The sequence below is a fragment of the Mesocricetus auratus genome, unplaced genomic scaffold, assembly GCF_017639785.1.
Source record: "Mesocricetus auratus isolate SY011 unplaced genomic scaffold, BCM_Maur_2.0 Super-Scaffold_100024, whole genome shotgun sequence".
NCBI lineage: Eukaryota > Metazoa > Chordata > Mammalia > Rodentia > Cricetidae > Mesocricetus > Mesocricetus auratus.
The window spans coordinates 20,868,592-20,895,265 of NW_024429205.1; the positions used below are offsets into that span (position 1 = coordinate 20,868,592).

Consider the following 26,674-nt stretch of genomic DNA (forward strand, 5'->3'; position numbering starts at 1 on the left):
TGAGGATGGACCTGAACTTTAAAAGATATTTTTTAAAAATGACATCTATTAATTTAGTGCGTGCACACGCATGCGCAAATTCCTACAACCCAGCACACGTGGAGGTCAGAGGACAACCTTGGGATATATGTAGTTCTTTGCTTCTACTGTGTGGGTCCTGGAGATGGAACTCAGGCCATAAGGCGTGGCCTAAGTGAGCCATCTCATCAACCCGCCCTGGAGCTTCTGATCCTCCTGCCGCCACCTCCCAAGCTCCAGGTGACAGGTGTGCACTACCACACTCGTTCATGTAGCACTGGGACCCAACAGAGACCTGTGCATGCTGGGAAGCACTCCACCAACTTGGCCACCTCCAGCTCCAGAAACTGCTGGCCATGAGCATTGGACTCATGTGTGACACTCTGAGAAAATGGAACCAAATGGATTTTGGCTCTGAATTCTTTCTGACAGCTTTGAGTCCATTAAAAATACAGTAAATGTCAGTGAGAATTTGCCACAGTATATTGTTTTGCCAAGAGGAAAATTTGTTAAATCAGTATAAACACTGTAAAATTCCCCACAAAATCATTTCACAGATTTAGTTTCCTTTAAAGAAGACACCGATTTTTTAATTTATTGTGGGGGAGGGGTGTGCACACACGCCATGGTACACAGGTGGAGGTCAGCTTGAAGGAGTTGACTCTTCCTTCCATCATTAGTTCCCAGGTATTAATCTCATGTTGTCAGGCTTATCGACAAGTGTCTATACCCATTAAGCCATCTTGCCAGTCCTCAGTGACTTATTTTCCATGTATTATCATATAGAACATGAAACACTTTAGGAGAAATCATGTACTAAAACACACACACACACACACACACACACACACACACACACACACACACACAGAAATAGATGTACCATACACATATACTCTGTTCCCTATGGCCAAGTCACCCTGAAGGCACCTGATATCGTCTGTATATACTATACTATTGTTTTCATCTTTTTTATTTCATGTCTTGCTGGGAAGTTTTGTTAGGGAAAAATCACTGTAGTTATCTGTTTTATTGTTACTATAAATCACATAACTATTGCCACAGTATCAAACAGAGGTCATTATCGTAAGAGTGGCTACTTTTTGTCTTGAGTAAATGGTGATACATCATGGTAATGTCCTATTACTTTTGAGACAGGGTCTGGCTCATACTGGCTTTCAACTCCCCATCTAGCCCAGGCTGACCTCGAACACATGGTCTTTCTGCCCCTTCCTCTTGAGTTCTGGGATTCCAGGTATGCTTCACCACATTAAACTATTCCATTTCTAATGTAGAGAGAAAACTGGACAGGAGAGAAGAAAATTGGGACTTTAAGTAAGTATGACACCATGCTTGGCATCATATCTTATTTCATTCTATTCATAGAACAAGCATACAGGACACATTTCTGTCTGTATTTCACACACAGGGTCAGAAAAATTAGCTAATTTTGCTAAGACTCCAAACCCAATAAGGGGTAGGGTTGGGATGCATTCTCTCCTAGGCAGTGGAGGAAAAACAGAAACAAAGAGCCTGGATTGAAGAGATGTGCTCATGCATCATTTGTTGGGAGGTCAAGAGTGGGGGAAGAGAGGAAACCCAGGCTTCCTAACTCCCGAGGTGGGCCTCATCATACAGCGCTGATTAGTTAGGTCAGTCTGAACATTTTCAAAGTCGAAGTAGAACAAAAGAGTCAGGTAATAGACAACATAGCACCCATTACATATAAATAATTTCTTGTATATTGAAAAGTGATAGAATTTTAGAAAAAGGAGAAATAATGAATCCTTATTTTTGTGTGTTTGTTTCTTTGAGCCGGGGTCTCACTATGTAGCCCTGACTGTCTTGGAACTCTCCCTGTTGACCAGGCTGGTCTCAAACTCAGAGATCCCCTGCCTCTACCTCGCAAGTGCTGGGACTAAAGGCATGCGCCACTACCGCTAAGAATGAGTCTTTGACTCCTGGAGACGAGCATCAGAATGCACTGGGCAGTGACATGCGGCAGCAGGCAGCGGGACACATCTTTCCCCCTTGGCTGTTACCTTGCTGCAGTCTTCTGGGGCTCCAGTTGATCCTCAGGTCGTTTCTGCTAACTAGACTCCACATTTTATATTTAGGGATAACGGATATGCTACTCATGTTGTTTTCACTCTATTTTTGAGTTTTTCTAACATTATCAAGAACTACAAGCCGGTGAATCTCACAGATGGAGGAACGAATATTTTACTACAAAGTAATGCCTTTCTCAACTTGAAAGGTTAACTTTAATTAAGACAGTGATAAAAGCTCTTACAGAAAGAGTGACAAATCTGTAAAATTACCTCCACTGCTGCGGGCCATTGTCAGAGCTTCCAGAGAAGTTGCTGGGCTGATTTCGAGTTGGCAGATCATCACTTTGGCTCTGCTAATGACACTGGCTGCCTTCTTCAAGTCTTCAGAATTCAAAAGCAGATTTGCTCCAGCCACTATGACGATGATATTCTGGCCTATAAAGAAATTCTACATAATTATACTATGCCAAGCCAAGCCAAGCGGTGATATGCTGCACCCTACAGCAGTCCTCTGAAGGCGTTATATGGAATGTGTTAGAATTAATCTTAACATTTCCAGGACATTCAGGGTTAGCTATTGTGTTCTAAATGTATTTTTTGGCAATATTTCCACGAGATTCATGATATTCTGATTATTTTTCTTTTTAAAGGAGATAAGATCTTGCTATATTTTCCAGGCTGGCCTTGAGCATCTAGGCTCAAGAGCTCCTCCTGCCTCACCTTCCCCAGCACGTGGGACTATGGGTACATACCGACCGACCTGACTTACTATGAGAACTCAATTATTTTACATGTATTTACTTATTTTTTTATTAAAATACTGAGTTTATTTCACATGTATATTTTTGTCTCCTTACCATTTCCACATCTGACCACAACTATTACTGTGTCCTATTATAACATTCCATACATAGTTAAAACCAAGGGTGGAGTTCCATCCTTGAAAACTAAATAGGCATTTTAGACAACACATTCTTGGCAATGGAACCTGGACAACATTTATCAAATGAAGTAGGGAAAGTTCTCACTTTGCATTATAAAAAGAACAGCCAGATATATCAACTGTTACAGAAATTAAGATGAATATTTCAAACTGTTTAAACCATTTTCTTAGACTTCCTCCACTGCCAGAGATCTTGTAGCTTCCTGGTCAGTCATCCGGAAGCAATTCTTCACATAATTAATGAACTTGGCTTCCATAGAACTAGGTCCTTTTGTGATCTTAGGAGTTTTTTTCCTGTTTTTTTTTTTTTTTTTTTTGAGGACTCTTGACCTTTTTGATCTTGGTGTTGACGGTTTTAAGTCTTTTCCATTTTGGTTTGATTTTTGTGCATTTTTGACTGGGGTATCTCATACAGATTTCTTCACTGGAACTTTTTCTTCAGTTTCTTCATCATCAAAATCATCATCTTCATCGATTTTTACTTTTTTTCTGTGGAACTTGGCTACTTCCTCCAGGAGCAGACCACTTGCCAGACATGAGTTTCACATCCTCCTCATCTTAATCTTCTGACTCAGCATCCTCCTCTACAGCTACAAAATGCTGTCCACCAATGTGCACAGGCCCTGAGCCACACCTCAACCGGAAGACCACAGGTGGTGTAGTTTCAAAGCCCCCAAGGGAAACTTGGTTGTACAGACATTTTCAAAGTTGCCAGTGTTACTTTAATTGGACTGCCTTCATAGTTCATTGCTTCTGCCTCTACGATGTGTAATTCATCTTTTGCCTCTGCCCCTAAACTAACCGTTCTTAGTGACAACTGGTGTTCATTCTCATCATTATCCACCTTAAAGTGATAATCTTTGTCAGCTTTTAGTTCACAACCGAAAAGGTAGTTCTGTGGCCTAAGAGAGCTCATGTCCATGTCCATCGAGTCTTCCATGAGGTGGGGGCATGCACTTCAGTGTGAGAGACGTCGGACGGTGGAAACTGCCTGCTGCTCCTCAGAACAGACACGCATGTGGGTGCATGTATACCATGGGCATGAGTGTGGGTGTATGTATAGCATGGGCATGAGTGTGGGTGCATGTATACCATGGGCATGAGTGTGGGTGCATGTATACCATGGGCATGAGTGTGGGTGTATGTATAGCATGGGCATGAGTGTGGGTGTATGTATAGCATGGGCATGTGTGTGGGTGCATGTATACCATGGGCATGCTTGTGGAGGTCATAAGATTCAGCTCTTTCCTCCTACCATGTGGGTATCAGGAACACATCTCATGCCTCCAGGGATCTGCCTGCTGAGCTATCTCTCTAGCCTGATGATCAGTTTGAACAAAATCTTAAGCTTATTCTCCTTACTAATACTCTTACATACAAAGAATAATAGTTGAGAAATGATATGCATCCTACTGTTACAATTTCTTTTATGTGAAATACAGTAAAGATTGTGAATTCTGTATGACAGGTACCATATACATGACCAAAGGTAGGAATAATCCTGCAGAATGCTCAGAACAAATGCTCTACTGTATATGAACAGTTCATGTATGTGCCATGTTCTTCCCACAAGTGACCCTGTTACTCCAGACACATTTTTTTATATCTAAAAACCCAGAAAATACATGAAATATGTAATCTCTAACTTTATTTGGCCTGTACTCCACAGGCTTTAATACACTCTCAGCACCTGAACCCACTCTCTATAGCCCTTATAAGCACCCACACAGGAGGGGTGGTGATGCTCTTTATCTGCAGCTAAATCGTGTGTGTGTGTGTGTGTGTGTGAGTGTGTGTGTGCATATGTGTCCACGAGTGTGTATGAGTATGCACCCACACAGGAGAGGTGGTGATGCTCTTATCTGCAGATGAACAGTATGTGTGTGTGTATGTGTGTTTGTGTGTGAATGTCTGTGTCTGTGTGTGTGTATGCAAACGGGCATGTGCATGAATATGTGGGGAGGGCAGAGGAAAAACAGATGTTGTCTTCACCAGCTACCTTTTTTAAAAAATATTTCCTTTGGAGACAGGGTCTTTAACTGGCCTGGAGTTTGTCAAGTAGACTAAGGCAGTGAGCCAATGAGCCCTGGGGATCTTGTTTCTGCTACCTTGGAACTGGGATTGCAAGTGTGTGCTCTCATGCCCAGCTGTTTTTGTTTTTTTAAAACTATTCTTCTTTAATATGTGTTCTGGGAATTGAACTCAGGTGTTCCAAAGTACTGTGGTGACTGAACTATCTCTCTGGCACCTGGAAAATGAACTTTTAGAGATGTGCGGTCCAGCATTAGAGTCGCAATAGTACATGTGGCTCTGACACTTGAAATATTGCTAGTCTGAATTGAGATGCACTCTGAGTAGAAAATACACAGTGGGCTTCAAATTTAGTGCAAAGAACAGGAAGTGACCACCTCACTATTTAAACATTTATCTATTCACTTGTGTGCGTTGGGAGTATGTGTGTGCCTTAGCACACATGTAGAAGTCAGGACCACTGTGGGAGTTGCTTTTCTCTTTCTACTCTTTCTACCACATGGGTTTAGGGACCCAACTCAAGCTGGCAGGCTTGGCAGCAGGCAGCTTTACCTGCTGAGACATCTCTCTGGCCCCACTAATTTTAAAAACACACTGAAAAGTTTTAATTTGAAAATAAATTTAACTACATGTTGAAATGATAATATTTTGGATAGACTAGGCCAACATATATATTGTCTAAATTAAATTTACCTGTTTCCCTTTTTCTTTTGAAAACGGCTTGTGGTTTGTCTTTTATTTCCATTGGACAGCACAGCTCTAAAGGAATGGGTTGTAGCAGGCACTTTTAAGTGCTGCAGGCTGCTTGTGCTGATCTTGTATAGACATGACCTAAAATTACCTCTCCACACAGAAGAATCCTAGCCTATCGTCTTACCACATGTGTGTTTGTTGGCCATGAGGAAAACTTAATAAAGTGGGGATGGCTCTGCACAAACTCAACCTCAGTCCTGGAAAAATGCAACGAGCCCACTTGCTGAAAGAGTTCATTTCTCCCTGCTTTTCCCTAGCAGTGACCTCATTCTCTCTGCTGGAGTCTGTAGCATAACGTAATACGCATTTCTAGACAGACTTTCGTGGCTGAATGACAAGCCTAAGATCAAACTGTCCACAGACAAAGACACGTGGCTAGCTCAATCATGCCTTAAATTTAACTTGCCAAAATAACACTCATCGCTTGTCTGGCACTCTTTCCCCTTCATTTGAAGAGGCTGATTGTTCCCTTTCTCTGTATTTATTATTATTTTTAGACAGTCTCACTCGGTAGCCTAGGCTGTCCTGAGTTCCTTGTTATCCTCCTGTGTGAGCCTCTGAGCGCTGGGATACATTTGTGCTGCCATGTCCTGCACAATCTGTACCCCAGGATATTACCTTACTATAAACCAGAATTACCGCTGGGTGATGGTGGCGCACGCCTTTAATCCCAGCACTTGGGAGGCAGAGACAGGCGGATCTCTGTGAGTTCGAGGCCAGCTTTGTCTACAGAGTGAGTACCAGGATAGGCTCCAAAGCTACACAGAGAAACCCTGTCTTGAAAAACAAAACAAACAAATAAAAAAGGAATAAACCAGGCCTACCATAATAGGCATTCAATATATAATGTTAAATTTTGCATTGAAAATGAAGTTTTTGGTTCACAGGTAAGGGAGAAAGAAAAGCTGAAGTCATTCCTAGAACATAACATGAGTTTTAAGATCAGAAATGACATGTTTTTGACAAAAACCATTATTGACAATATAGCTTAATGTAATAAATACACTTTCTATGGTCAGAATGAAGACTTAACCTAGTGTCTTTACTATTGCTACTTTAGAATTGCTGAAGTTGAGATTAAAATGCTGTACCACCAATGTAAAATGAGCATGCAGAAGTGCATGGTAAGGGGCTGGAGATGAGGCTTCAGTTGGTCAAGTGCTTGCCTAGCATGCACAAAGCCCAGGTTTGGTCCTTAGCACTGCATGAACTGTGCAAGGTGGAACATGCCTGTGATCCCAGTACCCGAAAGATGCAGGCAAGAGGATCGGAAGATCAAAGCCATCCTGGAATTAATGACATCTAGTCTCAAAGCAAACAAACAAAACCAGCCAACCAACCAAACAACCCCAAAAGAAATAAACTGCCTAAAATCCCAGCATTCAGAAGGCTGGACAGGATGTCACTGGGTTCAAAGCTGGCCTAGGCTACAAATAACTACTTTTGTAAAAGTATATATGTAGTCAATATATTAAGTGAAAAATTATTAAACATTATGTGGAGATACTGAATGAATGGTTCCTAAAATGAAAAACTTAACATGTTTGAAATTGCATGCTTTTTTGAGTAGCATGATCAAATCTCATGCCATCTGAGTCTGTCTCACTTGGGACATGAGTCATATCTTTGTCCAACATATCAAGTAGACACTGCCTGTGTATTCACTACCTACCATGTAGTCACTTACATAGGCATTGTGATGATCTAATGGACTGTTTAGATACTGTGGTTCTTGAGTTCATTGTAACCTCTACACGGTAGGTGAGCGCTACAGCAGAGTGCCCTGTCATTCAGCTTACTTGATCTCATGTGGGGGCCATGTCATCTCATATCATCACAAGAAAGCTGAGTGCAGTAAATTTCTTTTCAGATAGATTATATTGATATAACATTTATTATACTATATTGTTGCAATTACTCTATTTTAGTATTACTATTGTAAATCTCTTACAGTCTCTAATTTATAAACTAAATCTTAATCATAGGAATATACATACAAGAAAAAAAATAGAGAGAGATCAGGAATATTGGCAAAGTCTTAAAGTGTATTCCTCTATGGCAGTGATTCTCAACCTGTGGGTTGCAACCCCTTTGGGCTGCACACAATATATTTATATTATAATTCATACAGTAGCAAAATTACAGTTATGAAGTAGCAATGAAATAATTTTATGGTTGGGGTCACCATACCATGAGGATCTGTACTAAAGGATCACAGTGTTAGAGAGGTTAAGAACCACTGCTCTATGGATAAGAAGGACCACTGTATAAGTAAAAAACCGTGTAGCAGACCCCACACAGCCCACAACGCACTAGGTTCTATCCTACATACCCCAGGGCTGCCTGGTCTTTCCAAAAAAAATAAAAATACTCAGTGCAGTTATTTTTACACTTAGACCACTTGGGAGATTATGAAATCTCAACTTTAAAGTTGTTACTGTTGTTTTGTTTGTTTATTTGAGACAGCGTTAGCTGTCCTGGAACTCTCTGTGTAGCCCAGGCTGGACTCTAACTCACAGAGATCTGCCATCAGGACCAGCTACAGTTACTGTTCTTAAAGATAAATGTTGTAACTATGGCAAAGCTGTAGGGCAGAACTGTGTACCCTGACTTTTGAGGTTTGATTGCTGCTTAAAGAGCAGACAAAACTGATACAATGATAAGTTAGAAGTTATTACTTGCTGCCATTTGCTCAGAAAATAATCTATACATATGATTCATCAAACTTTGTTTTACACCTATTTACGTTTGTTTACTTAGAGGAAATGACTGTTTTGAGACTCACATATCAGTTCTGAGGTCCCGTGAAGGGTAAAGGGGACATGACAGGATATAGATCATATTTGGAGGCATCTTCATATATGCATCATATATATCAGATGAAGATTTTACAAATGTTCAAGGAGGGAAACATAGTTTAAGGGAAGTGTTTTTATATGGGTTGGAAAAGCCACACCTCAGGTCATGGAGTACTGGGTAAAGGATGGCAGGACCAGGGTAGATTGTCGCTTCCGATCTAGTTCTGGAGATGAGTCGTCTGTTTCACACAGTGACACTCTCATGTGAAGCACATACCTTCATCATTGACAATTATAGAAGCAGCTCCTGTGGCAGCATCTCTGGTCTGATATGTAAATTCTACAAGAAAACGAAAATTACAATCACATAATACATCCTGGCATGGATAATTTATTTGAACAATTTCAATGTGACACTAATTCTTGGAAACACTTTTTAACCTTTAACCATCTGGAATGAGTTAAAAAAATAAGTAATTAGTGCTAATTTATACCCATCACCTATACAATGAGGAAGCCGGCATCTTCACAGTTAGTGGAACCTTTGCATTAGCAACGACCCATCAGACTACCCACACTTTCTGCTCTTTAAAATTATTCACAGTTGTATACATATGCATTTTTTAGAACAACATATCCTTTTCCTTCACTGTAAAAAACATGACAGACGAGATAAAAAACAAAAGGTTAACCATCTAAAATGAACTTGTTTGATTTTCTTCATAAGCTTTGTATTTCATTACGAACTGTGGTCTGGCATGGAAACAATGCTCATCAGGCAGTCTCTGGTAGCAGCAGAGCGCCCTGAACTGGGGGCAGGAGACCTGTAGTCTAGTCCTGGCCACAGCCCCGACTAGCTGGGTACTCTTGGAAAAACCCCAGAGCCTTCCTCGCTGGTCTTTGATTTTCTTCTGTGGCTGTGTTTCAGCCTTGTCAGCTTCTGTGATGGCCTTCAACTGGACCGTTCAATGACTTCTCTTGAAACATCTTTTATGGAGGACAGCACCTGTCCTTCCTTGTCACCTGCCTCATGGCCACTGTGACTTCATTCCTGTCTGGAGGAATGTGGCCCACAAAGCTTGTCTGGCCACCTGGGTAGGACCTAATCCTCACACTCAGCTTTCTGTCCTCCCAGAACAAGATCACAGAGTTAGGTTACACACATAAGCCAAGTGTGGTGGTGGTGGCACATGTCTGTGATCTTCACACTCAGGGGACTGAGGCAGGAGGATTGCCTTGAGTTTGAGGTCAGTTTAGACTACATAGTGAATACCAGGTTAGCCAAGGTTATATAGCAAGACTCTTTCTCGAAATTAAAATCAAACCAAAATAAAGTAAAATTCCTAAAGAAAGTTATAAACATGGGACTGGAGAGGTAGCTCAGCAGTTAAGAAAGGTATAAACATTAATTTAAAAAAGATGAAAATTTACCTGTAGAAATATGATTTTGTTTTAAGTTTTCTATGTAATCATTGCCAAAAGAATCTTTGCCAACCTGTAGGAAAGAAATGATGAGGATTAGATTTTTTACATTTAGTAAAATGTTACAATGTAGGTTTTAGGATATCTAGCGTTTTAAAAGGGCATATCTGCATGGCACTTCATGAGCACTAACTAATTAATCTTAATGAAAGATGCTAGACTTGATTTCAGCCCAACGGGTGTTCTGTTCTGTGCCCTTTTCCTCACATCTCACCCAACGCATGAAACATGTATGTCTGTGTGCCACCTGCGTGCCAGTGTCTGCGGGTCTGCGGGAACCAGAAGAAGGCTTCAGATCTCTTGGGACAGGAGTTACAAACAGTTGCCACCTGCCCTGTGGGTGCTGGGAATTGAACTTGGGTCCTCTGAGAGAGTAGTCGGTGCTCTTACTGCTGAGCAACCCTCTGGCCCAGCATCAGTTTACTGAGGGCAAAATGGCACATGTTGTATACATGGCACAGGCAATGCTATGTTCTGTTGTTGTTTGGTTCTCAGGGTGTCTCTGTGGCTTCAGAGCCTGTCCTGGAACTTGCTTTGTAGACCAGGCTGGCTTCAAACTTACAAAGATCTGCTTGCTTCTGCCTCTCGAATGCTGAAATCAAAGATGTGCGCCACCACGTCCTGCTTGTTTTTTGTAATCTGTCTTATATTATTCTTCACCTTCAAACCTTGTATGCATTCATCAATCATTTATATTTCTGGACTTTTTACAAAGGTTAGGACCTCACGCTAATGTAGATGGGAAAGTCCACAGGCCCTCATCCTGCACAAAGAACTATAGGCACCGATGGAGAATGGGAGAAATAGTCTTTCCCAGGGACAGTCAGCTCCAAAAACATACAAGGAATGGTAAACAGATTGAGCAGGTCATATTTATGAATGTATGAATTTATATACACACATACAATGAAAAAGTCATGAATTTCATAGAGGAAGGGGGATTATGGGCAGGTTTAGAGGGAGGAAAGGCAATATGATTATAGTATAATCTCAATAAATTAAAGAAACAGTTAAAATAAGCTTGAGATTGTGCATGGCAGAGCATGCTGAGCCCTCAGCAGCTGGAAGTGGGAGGAAGGACAAATTCAAGGACTTCCTGGGTTACCTACTGAGACCTACTTGTTCCCTCTCCACCCCACACCCCTGCCCCCACAGTGTTACAAGAAGCATACACTTCCTAATCCTTTTTCTTTGTTTCTGGCTTAAACCGAAGTTATTAGTAGAAGTCACAGTAGACTTCTTGTTTGTCTCCTGCAACTGAGGGCTAAATGAACATACCCTGAAAATCACAGCGAATAAATGCAAATGGGCTCCTCACAAAGGAACCAGCTAGAAAATCCCAGTGGGCCTAATAAAGCTATTACAAAGGAATATCGGAGACTTCTGTTTCCCACTCACACTTTGGCCATCAAATTGACAAGAAAAATTTAAATGTAAGCGTCTTGGCCAGGAGGCAAATGGTGCATATGGGAGTCAGAGAACTTGGAGTCTTATTTCAGTGCTGCCATTATCAAGCTAATTAAAATTCTTTGCATTTTGCCTCAAATTGTTCCATCTGAGCCAGGCTGGAGGGGGGAACTGGTGTGAGTTCTCTCTGGCAGGCAGGAAACCAATGGTTCTCAACGCTGGCTGCACACTGACACACCCCAAGAACGTTAAACATCCTGGTCATACTCCCAGTGAAACCACTCTGTGAAGGTGGAGTTGCATCAGTCGGTGGCTACGGCGTGTGGTCCAAGAGGAAGACCACTGCATCTTGGGATTACAGGGCCGGGAGGGCATTGTAAAGCCCTGTGTGTCAAAGAGAGGGAAATGAGAGCTGAAGATGCAAGCCCAGTCAATGGAGATGGGGAGGCGTGGCCTGAGAATGTGTGTAGGTCACCAGGCTGGACCCGACACAGTACAGCCGCAGGGATTTCCCTGGCTTGTATTTGCGGAACCTGTTCAGTTAGGACTGCAGGTTTGTCCCCTTTGTTTTTATTTTATCTTTGTTTGTTTCTATCTTTCTAAAACTTATACTCAGTCAAAATAATTACATTTTCTTTTTGGGGTTGTGAGTGGGAAGTCATCCTTAACTTGACCTCGTCACTTGACTGCATTAGAACACAATGTACATACAATATGCTCATGCTTATTTCCACGCCTTCATTCTGAGAACTCAGGAGTCCATTCTTCTCTCCTCCACCTACTCACATTGTACCTGTTTTTCAAGCACCAACTTACATCTACCCTCCTTCTTTTGGCTCTCATTAATTCTCTCATTTCCAGAACTCCTACACAGCATTCCTGATCTCTGCCATAATTCAATGCCATCTTACACTGTTTGCAACTCCATATTTGTCCATTGGGGCTTCCTAAAACTTGGAGATGCTAGCTTGAACTATACTGAACTATACTGAACTATACTGGCCCTTCCCAAGGCCCTGCACATGGCGGGGTCTCACTAGTACCGGATCATCTCAGTACTCCACAGTCCATTACTCTTGAAAGGATGTGACCACTAGCACAGGAATATTCTGCTGTGGCTGCAGATAAGGCTTTGCTTATAACAGGTCTCTTGTCTTGAGGGCATTCTTCCTGAAAATGCACATAATCCGAGGCAGTCTTTCTGTGCAGCCTGCTCCAGCTGGAAGCAGGCAGTCAAGGGCAGCTTCGACAAAGATTTAAGCCAGGGCAATTCACAGGACCCAGTGATCTTGCATAGAAAGGGTCTTCTGGTTATGAAGGTGTTCTCATACACTGCTGCTCAAGCTCTCTTCCATGGAGCCCCCCACTTACTGTTTTCCTTGTTTACATACAGTATGGATAAACAATTTATAAAATACAAAAACAATGCAATAAAAGCAAAAAAAGTATCATAAGATACAAAGCCTCATTTATCACTGTTAAATTCAGGGGCTGTTAAGATGTAGCATTAAGTTGTTATAAATCACTCTGTTTACTTCTGGTTTCTGTACTGTCTAGACCAGGCTCAAGCTGAGCATAGCGTTGGCCTGAGGCGTAGGCTTTTGGGTTGCACTGTCCTAACCTGTGTCCTTTGTCACTGGACTTCCTGCCTGGTCTTTCTGAAGGAACCAGGTGCTACCTGTGTTAGAAACGAGGCAGCTTTACATTTGTAGGAAGCAAAAGCATCCTACTTCTTCAGGTCGCCCTAGTGTGCTGGTTCCTGGCGTGGCCACTGGGGTCCATGTCTGCTGGTGCTTTCCTTACATCTGAACAGGAAGCAGCTCGGACTCACACTGGGCCCCTGCACCTTGAGCTTTTTTAAAAACATGCTTCTTGTTGTCAGTGTTTGGTGTTCCTTTTTCCTCTTCTTTTGTGTGTATGCGTTTGTTTGAGTGTGTGTGAGGGCACACACATGTATGCATGTTCATGTATGTATGTGTGCGTGCATGAAAGCGAAGGCCATAGGTCAACTTCAGATATTGTCCCTTTGGACACTATCGATGTTGTTTGAGGCAGTGTCTCTTACTGGCCTGGAAGCTTCTAATTTGGCTATGTTGGCTGGCTAGTGAGCCCCTTGGCTCCTTCTGTCTTGGTCTTGGCCTCTCCAGTGCTGGGATGTACACCAGAATGCCTGTTGCTTTTTGTTTTGTTTTGTTTTAAGTAAACATAGGTTCTATGTACTGCGATTAGTTCTCCATGCTTGTCACACTGTACCGGGTCTCAGTCCTGTGCAGGGTCTCTGCACTCAGGCTAGGACAGCTTCACACTTGGGCTCGCCTCTTGCCGTTTTGGAGAGAGGGTCTCTGAACTCAGGCTTCACACTTGGGCTGGTTCTTCTGCACGAGCCTCCAGAGTGCACAGCAGGCATTCACCAGTGTTTGATGCTGAGAAAGAACTTCTTCCCCTTGAACACTGGCTTCAGTGGAACAGAGGTGGAGAAAACGTCTACAAATCAGGCATAGTCTATGAGAGCTCCCGGCAGGCTCTTTGCCTTGGGATGAAGACTTTCATTCTCAAATTCACCATCTCCAATTATCAGTGGACTCTCAGCTCAGCACATGACTCAGCTGAACACCAAATACTTGGACTCGTTAGTGCTTAGAGAACCTCACTATCTCATTGTCACAGTATAAATACGGCTGTAGCTCTTGCTTAGTGTTTTTGTCACAATTATCTTAACAAACAGTTCTCCTTCCTGGTCTTTCCTGTGCCACCAGCCTTCCCAGCACAGCCTGGCAGCCCGTGTGTTGCAGCGCAGGAGTACGTAAGTCGATGTTGCCTGGAGAATGACAGGGGGTTCTCTACCAGTTTGCCTTCTGCTCCATCTGCTCACTTTTATCTTGATTAATGTCCTGGTTTGGGTTTTGATTTGGAACTTGTCATCTTTAAAAAACTCCTAGAAAAAAAGTGTGCTAATTTGCCTAACAAAATATATTGCCAGCTGTGTGGGCTAGTGCACACCTGTAACCCCAGCCTTAGAGAGGGAAGGCAGGAGGAGTTATGGTCTTTCTATACTATAGAGCAAGTTCAAGGCCAGAGTTGGCACATGAAACCCTGTCTCACATGACAAAAAAGAAAAAAAAATAATACTACACAGTGGAAAACTATAATGATAATGGATAACTTTCACTATAAAAGTCTATTAATCCCAGCATTTGGGAGGCAGAGGCAGGTGGATCCCTGTGAATTCAGGACCAGCCTGGTCTACAGAGTGAGTTCCAGGACAGCCAGGGCTACACAGAGAAACCCTGTCTTGAACTCCACCCCCTCACCCCAAAAAAGAATTCTAAGAGGCACACACCTATAATGCCAGCAGTCAGGATACTGAGGCAGGAATATTAAGATTTGGAGGCTAATATGGGCTACAAAGAGAAACCCTTTATTAATAATTAATAAAAAAAGGCCTCATGCTTGGGGTGAAGTTCAAAGGCAGAGGCATTCTTGGTATTTGTGAGACTCTATTCCTTCCCCAACACCAAAAAATAAAATAAAGTAAGTAAGTAAAGAAATGAAACAAGAAGACTAAGAATACCACCCAGCTTTCTTAATTGGAGTATTTAAATAAATCCCCACCTTAGGGTCCCACGGCACAAAAGTAAAATTATCCTGGGTGGGATTTGCTTGAAACTGAATTTCTTTCTTTCTTTCTTTCTTTCTTTCTTTCTTTCTTTCTTTCTTTCTTTCTTTCTTTCTTTCTTTCTTTCTTTTTCGAGACAGGGTTTCTCTGTATTGTTTTGGAGGCTGTCCTGGAACTCCCTCTGTAGACCAGGCTGTCCTGGAACTCACAGAGATCTGCCTGCCTCTGCCTCCCAAGTGCTGGAATTAAAGGCGTGAGCCACCACTGCCCGGCAAAACTGGTTTTCTTATGTTCCACTGTGTAAACACCTAGACTAAACTGTGCAGAGCAAACAAGGCGTGACTAAAAGAGCTTGGAAGATGCACTTGGGCTGACACGAACCATTGCACACAGACCAGAGCGAACCAGACAGCCCTCCTGCTTCTGCTGCCCCCAACTGGAGCGCAGCTCCTGCCCGCCCTCTCCCTCTCACATGGTTCACTTCTACAACTCAAGTATTTCTACTTTGTTTTCCTAACTTTGCCTCAAATTCCACAGACCTAAAAGAAAACCAGTGTCAAAACCTTAGCATAGGACGAGATCCCGGTGCATGCAATCTTGTCTTTAGTGGCCACATGAATAGCTTACGTACGGCTCCCAAGAGGGGAGGTGCTCTACGTCAGTTACATTCCCAGGCCCATGGAACTGCCCTTGCTCCAGGACGGCCACTTTGGATGCCCAGCTTCCCATATCAATTCTATGTCCAGCTTTTTCCAGCCAGGGAATCATATCCTTCCCAGTTCCCGAGTCCCCCTTTGTGAGCAATCACTGCATCATTACCCAGATCTCATCTCATCAAGTATGGAATAAGTGAGGTGTCAAGTTTCTTGTCAGTCCTCTCTCCCAGTGCCATCATTTCTGGAATATAATTATTTCCTGATTATTATTACTGTTTTAAATCCCTAGGGACCAATCTCAACAACAGAAGGGTTCTTTTTGGAATTTCGTATTTCCTGTGATATTTCTGACCAAATAGCCATGAGAATGACATGTTGGTCATAAGTCAGAAATAAAGCTGCAGTGCATTGGCGGATGAAGGGATAATTGCACAGCTTACACACCACTTAAAGGCTCCCATGGAGAGGAGACTGTGGGATGCAGGTGGAAATGACGTTCTGCAGACAGTATTGTAAGATCAAGAGACAGCTTTTCTAAGGTTTTTTGTACTTTTCTTATCATCTGCTGTGCAGACTAAGACATAACTTACCATGTGCTTAAACTCACATAATTCCACCTTCTTGTAATAAATAGCAATGTTACCACCTTCAATGACACGAAATATATAAAAATGGAAGCTTTTGATAGTCAAATACAATTATTTTCAAATTATTTCAGTAGGATTACTGAATGTTACATACCCTTTCTCTATATTGCTGAAAACAGAAGTATGCCAAGGTGTTTGTTGGTGTGGTCATTGAAACCTGCATCCCACGGCCACCATCCCGCTGCCGTTACGATATGGCGGACTGATGAGTGGCTATGTTTCTAAGGCCTGTGCTGCCGCCTCAGAACAGAATGACTCAGGCCGTTTCCAAGGTGGACTGTAGAAACCCAAGGTCTGGTTTAATTCCTCTTCCACTGTACACTCTGGTCATAAGCTCACCGTATTCAGGGACTGCAGCATCAGGTCATTTGAGGATTGTTGCTTCCCAGAGGATTCACCCATACAGAGCATAAGAAAGACCAATCACTGGTATTTAGATTTTTATAAACAAACTTTTGAAAGAATTAAAAACAGGCACTCAAACAAGTATATGTGTATGCAAGCATGGACACGGGTTATTCTGCAACAGTCAGAAAGTGGAAGCAGTCCGGGCATCTCAGTGCACTAAGTGATAGGTAAGTAAGTGATACAAAGGGGTATCATTCGACCATTATACAGGATGTAATGCTGATATGCTACGAAATGGAGAAACCTCAGAAACAACGATGGAAGCCAGAAGCAAAAGTCATATATTACACAGTTCGTTTATGTAAAGTATCCAGAATAGATAGGTTCATAGAGACAGAATGTAGGTTATAGTGGTCCCAGGATTCCAGGTGGAGGAGGAAATGGGAAGAAATTGCTTAAATGACAAGAAGTTTTCCTTTGGAACGATGATGTCCTGTAACAGGCTAGAAGTGGCAGTTGTAAAACACTGCAGATTACTAAGTATTATTGAACTTAGTATTTCTTTAGACAGGGCCTCACTATGTAGCTCAGGCTGGCCCTGAACTTATAATTACTTTTCTGCTTCGTGAGTAGCTAATACCACAGGCCCGCACCACTTTCCCCAGTGAAGCATTCACTGTACAATGATAAAGGAGACCAGAAGCAGTGAGCTTGAACCAGTCCCACCCGGGGCCCACCCCCTATGTTCCATACTTACCTTGCACACTATGGATGCCTTCGCTCCAAGCCGAGCAGCTTGGACACACTGGTTGGCACCTTTTCCTCCAAAACCAATGAAAAACTTATGTCCATGGACAGTTTCTCCAGTTTTTGGCAAGCGAGAAGTAAGGCTATTATAATTTAAAGAGAAGAAAAACAAAGCGGTGTTGGTAACTGCAATCAGCGTACAAGCCTTAGTAGCCTGGAAAGAGTATCCATGGGTTCTGATGACTCTTAGGGAGGCTGAGCTGCCAGGAAGATGGCCTTTCCTTTCAGTTTGCATCACAGCAGACAGAGCCCATCTCTTCCAGAGAATGCCTCTCTCCTCTCCATGGCACTGCTGTAGCTGCACCGCAGATGACAGCTGGTGTCTGATTGCATTGGGATTACTCATGGGGTAGTCCCCTGACTCACACCACACCAGAGCTTTATCCCCAGTGAGGCTCAGCAGGCAGGGTGAAAGTATACGGGCTTCTCTGGTACTTTTAGCAGAAGGTATACCATGATTCTAGTCAAGTATAGGGCCTAAGCAGGAGAGGGAAGCAGCAATTCCCTGTATCAAAACAATTCTACTTGTTTACCGAGGGTGGGATGGGAGCAGACTTTGATTTTCCATCCTGTGTACCATGTCATTTTGTGCACTGTGTCAAAAAGAACACATACTTAAGACAATGGAGCAGGGAGTGCTAAGTTTAGGCTTTAACTTTTATTATGGAACATATCAATGGTAAAAACTAGACCTCCCTTATCCTAGTCACTCATCACTCAGATTCAATTATCATCAGCTCCTAGCTGATCTTACTTCTGTTTCCATTGACATCTCAAGACGCTAAACACAATCTTCACCATAACCAAGAAGCTAAGTAAGCATGGTCTTCACCATAACCTCAAAGCTAAACATAACCCTCCTCATAATGATATGACCAATGGTGACAGTATTACCTGAGGCAAAAATTACATGACATTTGTTCCAGGTCAATATTTTCATCACTTTAAAGACAAGATTTGAGGACACAACATTTCTGAAGGATAGAAAGAAATGACTGACTTCCAAATGGTAGGAGTTCCAAACATAGGGACAAGTGAGAAGAGGTTTGGTTGCCTGGTCAAAAGAAAGGGACCAAGAATGGCAGAGGGGACCAAAGAAATGAGTCAACTTTACATGGGGAATAAAAGCCAAGTAAGCTCACAATGGAAAGTCAGCTGAGAATCTAGGCTGTTTTAGATGATTATAGGTTTGTGATGTGTCTGAAATCATCATCATATTATATTAGAATGGAGGGACAGAACAGTGCCAGTTCCTCCAGGCCACAGGCAGCCCGTTTACAGTGGGATGACATGGACTAATGCCAGAATGCACAATTGTTTCAATAAAGACCAAGATCAACCTGTGAAGCCTCTCTATGCGCTTCTAAAACCATCAATACATCAGTCGAGACTATTCCATTCCCCAGCACAGAACTGTCAAATATGGTTGAGATTCAAGAGACTCACCAATAATTTGAAAACATCCCACTCCTCCTCGTTTCAATGCTATTTTTATCTCAGATTCTACATACATTTATAGTACTGATGAAAAAAATACATCTAAAAGGTTCTCTTCTGAAAAAGGTACTCAATCAAGAGAAAAATGGTTTTAATGTAATGTTATTATCCTGTCATTTAATTTAGCGATGACAGTGATGATGAGATTTTGATTTGCATCAGAAATCTTAAACATTTTAAGGTTCTGTTATGAGCCGCAGCAGTGAGTAATCCATGTGACGGAGTAATGATGTGAATTCTTGGCTTATTGACTCTGCTACAAACAACTCTTGTAAAACCTTAAAAAGAAGAATATTTAACATGGCTAAAACAGGTCTAATGACTTCATTAGAAGGACTACGGCTTGGAGAAACTTAGGACTTCCGCTCTATTTATACTTAGATCTGGGTCGTGGGTCACTGCTTTGACTCGAGTGTTCCTTTTATTCTCAGCTGTGGGAAATAATGAGACTTCTACTGCCAGGTTATTATGGGATGTGTATGTACAGAGGGGAGTAGGATGAAACCATGGCAGCAGCATGTATGTACACCTGATGTGGGAGCGGATGGCTAGATTCAGAGTAATTTAAAAAAATTAACCTTTATTTTCATACGTATCAATGTTTTTGCCTGTATATATGCCCGTGCATCATGTAAATGAAGTGCCCGTAAAGGCCAGAAGAGGCGTCAGATCTCCTGGGACAGACAGTTGTGTGTTGTCATGAGGGTGTTGTGAATTGAACCCTGGTCCTCTGGAAAAACAACCAGTTCTGTTAACCATGGAAATATGTCTCCAGTCCCCCAAAGTCATTTTTAAACAAACAATATTAACACGAGGCATAGACATTAGCAAGTGTGGAATTAATTCATCAATCATTGAAGCTTCATGTCTTTGACGTTTTCCTGTTTTCCTCTTTTCTTTGTTCTTCCTCTTCCCTATGCCCATAGCTCTCTCTCTCCAATTGTTAACGTTCCCTGCATGGGGACAGAGAACAGGTCTGCTGTGTTCTTTACTGTACCAAAGCGTCTGCCATTTACCAGAAGGGTGAGATGTACTCCCTTTGTCTCTTTTCTATGTCTCCTCTGTGTTGCATTCACTTTCCTTCTGAATTGGGAATGGGAAGGTGCTGATTATGGGATGGAAATGGAAACTAGCAGTCATGGCTATACAACTGCTTAACCACAATCACATGTGTTGCCTTATCTTGCCCACTCCAACTTTTAGCAGGACTTTTTCCTTCTCTTTTCCTACTCCTCCCCTCTTCCTCTTTGAGACAGTCTCACTTAGCCCAGGCTGGCTTTGAACTCACTCTGTGGTTGAGGCTGGCTTTGAATTCCTGGGCTTCCTGCCTCTATCTCCCAAGTGCTGAAGTTACAGGCATATGTCTCCATGCCTGGCTTAGTTTCCCTCCCTCCCTCCCTCCCTCCCTCCCTCCCTCCCTCCCTCCCTCCCTCCCTCCCTCCTTCCCTCTCTCCCTGCCTTCCACCTCACCTTTTTAAAAGATTTATTTTCACTTTTAAAATTTATATGTGTAAGGCTGATGCCGTCAGAGGCCAGAAGAGGCTATCAGATCCCCCAGAGCTGGAGTTACAGGTGATTGGGAGCCACCAGATGTGGGTGTTGGGACAGCCTCTGGCCCTCTGAAAGGGTAGCAAGCGTTCTTCGCCTCTGGGCCATCTCTTCGGCCTCATAATTCCTCTTCTCTAAGAAAGAATTGTAGCTATAGAACACATCACTACTTACTCCTTCATGCATCAGTTCCGTAAGTGTTGACTTAGTGTTTCCTGATGTACTTTCTATAGGGCAGTGTCATCTTGCTGACAAGAGGATAAAGTCAAGCCTGATTCAAGTGGCAGATGAGTGACACATTATGGATCAGCGATCCTACGATCTGACTCATCTTTTACAAAGGCTGGTGATGTAGCTCGGCAGGAGAGCACTTTCCTAGTGGTGTGAGGCTCTGGGTTCAATCCCTAGAACCTAAAAGACGCTCACCATGTCTTTTAAAGAGAAAAAGATGTGTAATGGTGTGCACGGCTAAAGGCGAGTATACATTCTGGGAAATGAGTGGTTTTGTGCTTGTCAATTATCAGCGTATACTAAACGAGATGGCTGTGTCATTAGGTGACGGAGCACCGTGGGAGACTCCCGTCACACACAGTCCATGGTTGATAGCAACCACTCATGCACTGTGTGATTGTTTAGGTTGCATAGGAGAGGGCAGCACCGGAAAATGAGCCTATGGCAGGCACCCATGGAGAAGAGTGGGGAGCAAAAGTTCTACTTCCGGCCGGGCGTTGGTGGCACACGCCTTTAATCCCAGCACTCGGGAGGCAGATGCAGGTGGATCTCTGTTAGTTTGAGACCAGCCTGGTCTATAGAGCGAGTTCCAGGGCAGCCTCCAAAGCCACAGAGAAACCCTGTCTCGAAAAACCAAAAAAAAAAAAAAAAAAAAACATACTCAGTCTGAGCTCATCATTATATACTCCAGGTAACCCTTGAATTCTCCTGCGTTGCCACTCAAGTAGCTGGGGCTATAGGCCTGTACCATCAGGCCTGGCCTTCACGTTTTATGCTACTTATGTATCTCAGTAGCCCCCCCCCACCCAGTGCTGGGATTAAAGGCGTGCACCACCACCTTATTTTCTAGCTTCCTGTTCTTTGTGGGTAGCAACTGGCTTCTTGCAGATATAGGCTAATGTCTTCTTGCCTAGTGCTGCAATATTTTCCTCCTGAGCGCTTTCCCATTTCTTTGCTGTGATCCTTGAGGACAGCCCTGGAGGTCAGAGGACTACTTGTAGGAGTCAGTTCTCTCTTCCCAATATGTGGGCCCTTAGGACTGAAGTCAGGGAGTCAGGCAGCAGCCAGCACCTTTCCCCTGAGTTATCTCACACCCACCACTATCTTTGATTGGGTGCTTTCTTTCCTGCTTTGACTCTCCTGTCCCTGCCCTTGCTTTCTCCATTGAGGGGGACCCTGCAGGCGTCCAGGCAGGGAAGCAAGCTGCAAAGAAGTGAGAATGAAAGCCTCATCAACCTGGATCAGACTTGGGGAGTCTGATGCTGAGTGGTTCATTGCCAGCATATTTAGAACACAGTACAATTTGGGGAAAGGTTTCCAGGCAACAATCATTCCAATCCAGGTGTACAATAAAGTTTAAGGAATGACGAATTAGAAACTCCTTACAAAGTATATGTAGTCATGAGGGAGCTAAGGAGCTAACTGGGAGCTAAGGATAACAGTCTAGGGAGGGAAGATCTGGATAAACATTTTGGGTGAGGTCTGCATCTATAGCACAAGGTGGATGAGGCCTGTATCTATAGTATATGGTGGGTGAGGTCTGTGTCTATAGCCCAAGGTGGGTGAGGTTAGCCTCTATAGCACACAGTGGGTGAGGTCCACGTCTGTAGCACACGGTGGGTGAGGTCTGTCTCCACAGATTGCAAAAAGGTCAACAGGTTGTCAGCAATATCCATTCCTAGCCTTCTGGACTGGGAACAGATAATTCCTCCTATGAGGAAATGTCCCTGTGTGATTAACATTCCTAGCTCCCTAGTGTTCTGTGAGTACAAGGACCTTTGTGGCCGCCCCCCCATCACAGTGCTGAATAGAGTATGTGTTTTGTTTTTGTTTTGTTGTTTTTGAGACAGGGTTTCTCTGTGTAGCTCTGGCTGTCCAGGAACTCACTCTGTAGACCAGGCTGGCCTCCAACTCACAGAGATCCACTTGCCTTTGCCGCCCAGGAGCTGGGATTAAAGAGGTATGCCACCACTGCCTGGCCGAGTGTGTATTCTTAAACCTCTGTCTTCTTTGCTCTTGTTTAATCCAGGGTGAGATAGTTTACTGTGTAAACACAATGGAGGAGAAACTGAAACATTAGTTACAAACGGAAGTATTCCTGAACCATAGATCCTACTTTACTCTGAATTAGACTTCCTAACGTTACCCCTCACTCATCAGGAAGTTATGCTCAAGTTAAGAAAGTATCTGCACAGAGTGCCATCCCCTGGACACAGGATGTCTCCGGGGACTTTGCTTGTGATAAAAACAGCCGCTGGAAGTGACTTAGGGGAAGCTGGTGTGATGGAAGGACCAGTCCGCCATGGTAGGGAAGATTTGGTAGCAGGATCAGGAAGCAGGGAATGGGAACTGCAGCACACAGCTGTCTTTCCCCTTCTCTCTTCTTAGTCAGTCTAAGACTCCAGCCCATGGGATGGTGTAGCCTACATTCAGGGCGGGTCTACTCCCTTCAGTTAATTGACCCTCCCTGGAGACACCCTCACAAATGCACCCAAAGGTGCTCTAAACAAATGCCCTAAGCTTCTCTTAACGGGGTCTTAAGTTGACAATGGAGATAACCGCCACAGAAGCATTATATGGCTCCCCCTTAATTACAACACAAGGCTTAGTAAAATGCCAAGGACAGACAAATTAAAATGCCCGAAATGGGGGCTGTGCGAGTGTGGGACAAGAAGACCAAGAAAAAGAGAAAGAAGGTTGCTATCATTTAGAAGTTAAAATAGTATAAACTTTTGATTGAAAGAGTAAACCCAACAGAAAAAACCATGTACAAGACATATTTAAACTGAGGACAAATTTATAGCTTACAAAATGTTGCAGTTTTGAACTGGACAGAAAGGAACGAGGTACACACGAGGTACACGCACGCCAGACAGCCCTGCAGCCGTCCCTGCTGCACGAGAAGCCGCCTGGTTAGAGTATGGTGTTTGAAGCAGGAGGCCTGACCCACTTACTGATTTCATTATCTTGACAGCTCTCCCCTCTTTGAACCAGCTTCTTCTCTTGCAAAACAGTTTAATAATACTTGTCAACTCCTGAAATGCCAGGGTTTTGTGCTCAGAGTGAATTCACTGACAGGTGTTACCAGAACAACTTATCAATTGCTTTGAACTTCTTGACAATGAGGTGGCTGTTACAGGTTCTCAAGAGATTGCTTCAACCACAGGAAGAGATGACCTGGTGATAGGGAGATGACAAGTCTTCCAGCCAAGGAAGTCATACTAATACCTGCTTCGGCAAATATCAAGAAACACGGTGCCTTTTGGCTTTTGCATTGACCCTTCCTTCTGGTTGCAAGCTTTTTGGCATATAATAAAGTTCTATGATAAGAGACTGTATATTAGTTAATATCTAATTAAAATTCATACTAATTATTCCTACTGCCTGTATTTTTCAACCATTTCTGTTCTCCTCAGCATTTGTGTATGTCACATTTAAAAGGTTACGTGTAATTTCAAAATCAAGTTGTCACTTGCAAAAACATGAGTGAACTTAGAGGGCATTATGTTAAGTGAAATAAGCCAGGAATAGAGTGGTGAATACCACATGATCTCATTTATTTGTGGAGCCTAAAAACAGTTGAATTCATAGAAGTAGAGTAGAAAGGAAGTTACCAGAGGCCAGAGGGATGGGGTGGGAGAGGGACCTGATTGCAAAGTCACCCTGGATAGGAGGAATAACTGCCAGCATTCCAGGCACAGCATGGCGATGACAGTGAAGAGTAAGGTACTGTGAACTCTAGAATAGATGTTGAATGTTTTGCATCATAAAACAATAAATTTTTGAGGTTACAGATATGCTGATGCCCTGACAACTACAAAATGAACCCATGTATTGAAATATTATACCATAATGCATAAATATGTATGTTTGTTAATAATTTAACAATCAAAAATGCTGGGCGTTGGTGGCACACGCCTTTAATCCCAGCACTCGGGAGGCAGAGACAGGCGGATCACTGTGAGTTCGAGACAAGCCTGGTCTACCGAGTGAGTTCCAGGACAGGCTCCAAAACCATACAGAGAAACCCTGTCTCGAAAAACCAAAAAAAAAAAAAAAATTTAACAATCAAATTAATAAAATCTATTTCTCTCTTTGTAAAAACATCTTATCTACTAAATAAAATTGCATTCTACCAGGCATGGTGGTGTATGCTTAAATCTCAACACTTTAATCTCATTCTGTCAAGAAACACTAAATTTCTGGATCAGATATCTTCTTTACAGTTTTCTTTTTATGTTTTGTAGCCTTGGCTTACCAGGAACTCATTATACAGATCAAGCTGGTCTAGAACTTGCAGCAATCCTCCTGCCTCTGTTCCCTGACTGCTAGTTGGGATTATAGGTACATGCTACGATAGGCTCAGAGACATTTGGACATGGTGGCCCTCCCTTACTCATGGGAATAAGTTTGTTAAAGACTTATTTTTAATTATGTGTGTGTGCTTGTGTGTGGCTATATGAGTACCGGTGCCCCACAGAGGCCAGAGGATTTTGGATTGCTCTAGAGCTAGAGTTACAGGGGGCCATGAGCTGACTACGGTGGGTGCTGGGCACAAAACACAGGGCATCTGTAAGGGCCTATTCTCTCTTCACCACTGAGCCGTCTCCAGAAGTAAGTCCTAACACAGTCCTGCCCCACTGGATGTATGCAACCATGAATAGTACCAGGCCCAACGATATATACTGTGCTTTTCCTATGAAGGTTACCTATAGTAGTAACATTTGACTTATAAATTAGGCACAGTAAGAGCCTAACAATTAATGCTGAAATTGAATAATCATAATAAAATTCTGCAGTAAAATTGCCATTACCACCATTTTTGAATTTTGGTGCATAAAGATTAGCTGAACACAAGCACTTTTATGCAGTGAAAGTCAGTTTGCTAAACAAGATACTAAATGGTTAGTAGCCAAGTAGTGTGTGTGTGTGTGTGTGTGTGTGTGTGTGTGTAACAGATATGATGGCCAAAGGGATGTTCATAAATACATATGAATAAGAATAATTTCTTAGATGTTTTATACAAATACCATATAGCTCAAGGTCTAGCTTGAAACTTACTGTGTGGCTTAGGGTGGCTTAGAACTTGTGACCCTCCTACCACTACTGAGTGTTGGGTTTATGCTATGTGCCATATCTGGCCTCTGATTCTTAAATATGAAGAATATAGACATCTATGTCAATAGTTTGTTTTTCAAGCACTTATATATTTCATTGCAGGAGGTGACAAGATGGCTCAGTGGTAAGGACACTTGTTCTGCGAGCATGAAGCCTGGGCAAAATCAGTTTGCCTGTGCCTGTGACCCCAGCATCAGGGTGTGGGGGCAGACAGGCAGATTCTGAGAGCTTGCTGGCCAGCCAACCTAGCTGAAAGGGCGATCTTGCAGTTCAGTGAAATAGCCTGCCTCAAGGCAATATGATGGAAACAGTAGACAAAGATCTGGCTTTTGAATGCCCACGTCCAGGCTCATATATCTGGCCTATGAATGCCCACACCTAGTTCATGCACCTGAACATACATGCCCACATCTGGCTTCTGAATGCCCACACCCAGGCTCATACACCTGAACACATGTGCACATTTGGCCTCTGAATGCCCATATGCAGCTCACATACCTGAACACACATGTGCACATCTGGCCTCTGAATGCCCACACCCAGCTCACATACTTGAACACACATGTGCACATCTGGCCTCTGAAGGCCCATATGCAGCTCACATACCTGAACACACATGTGCACATCTGGCCTCTGAAGGCCCACAACCAGGCTCATACACCTGAACACACATGTGCACATCTGGCCTCTGAGTTTCTCTCTATGAGCATCCATTCAGCATCT

The 26,674-nt window shown here is 42.9% G+C and overlaps 1 protein-coding gene and 1 pseudogene across 1 annotated transcript in view; both read right to left on the bottom strand.

Annotated features, from left to right (window-relative positions):
• Rbks (ribokinase) overlaps positions 1-26,674 on the bottom strand; it is an 82,976-nt gene that overhangs the window by 43,522 nt on the left and 12,780 nt on the right. The window contains exons 2-5 of the mRNA XM_005073564.4: positions 17,508-17,640; positions 10,026-10,089; positions 8,872-8,934; positions 2,340-2,504 (exon numbers count right to left, since the gene is read on the bottom strand). Coding sequence (XP_005073621.2) covers positions 2,340-2,504; positions 8,872-8,934; positions 10,026-10,089; positions 17,508-17,640 — 425 coding nt within the window. The remainder of the gene's footprint in view (positions 1-2,339; positions 2,505-8,871; positions 8,935-10,025; positions 10,090-17,507; positions 17,641-26,674) is intronic.
• On the bottom strand, positions 2,556-4,042 carry LOC121133808 (annotated as a pseudogene).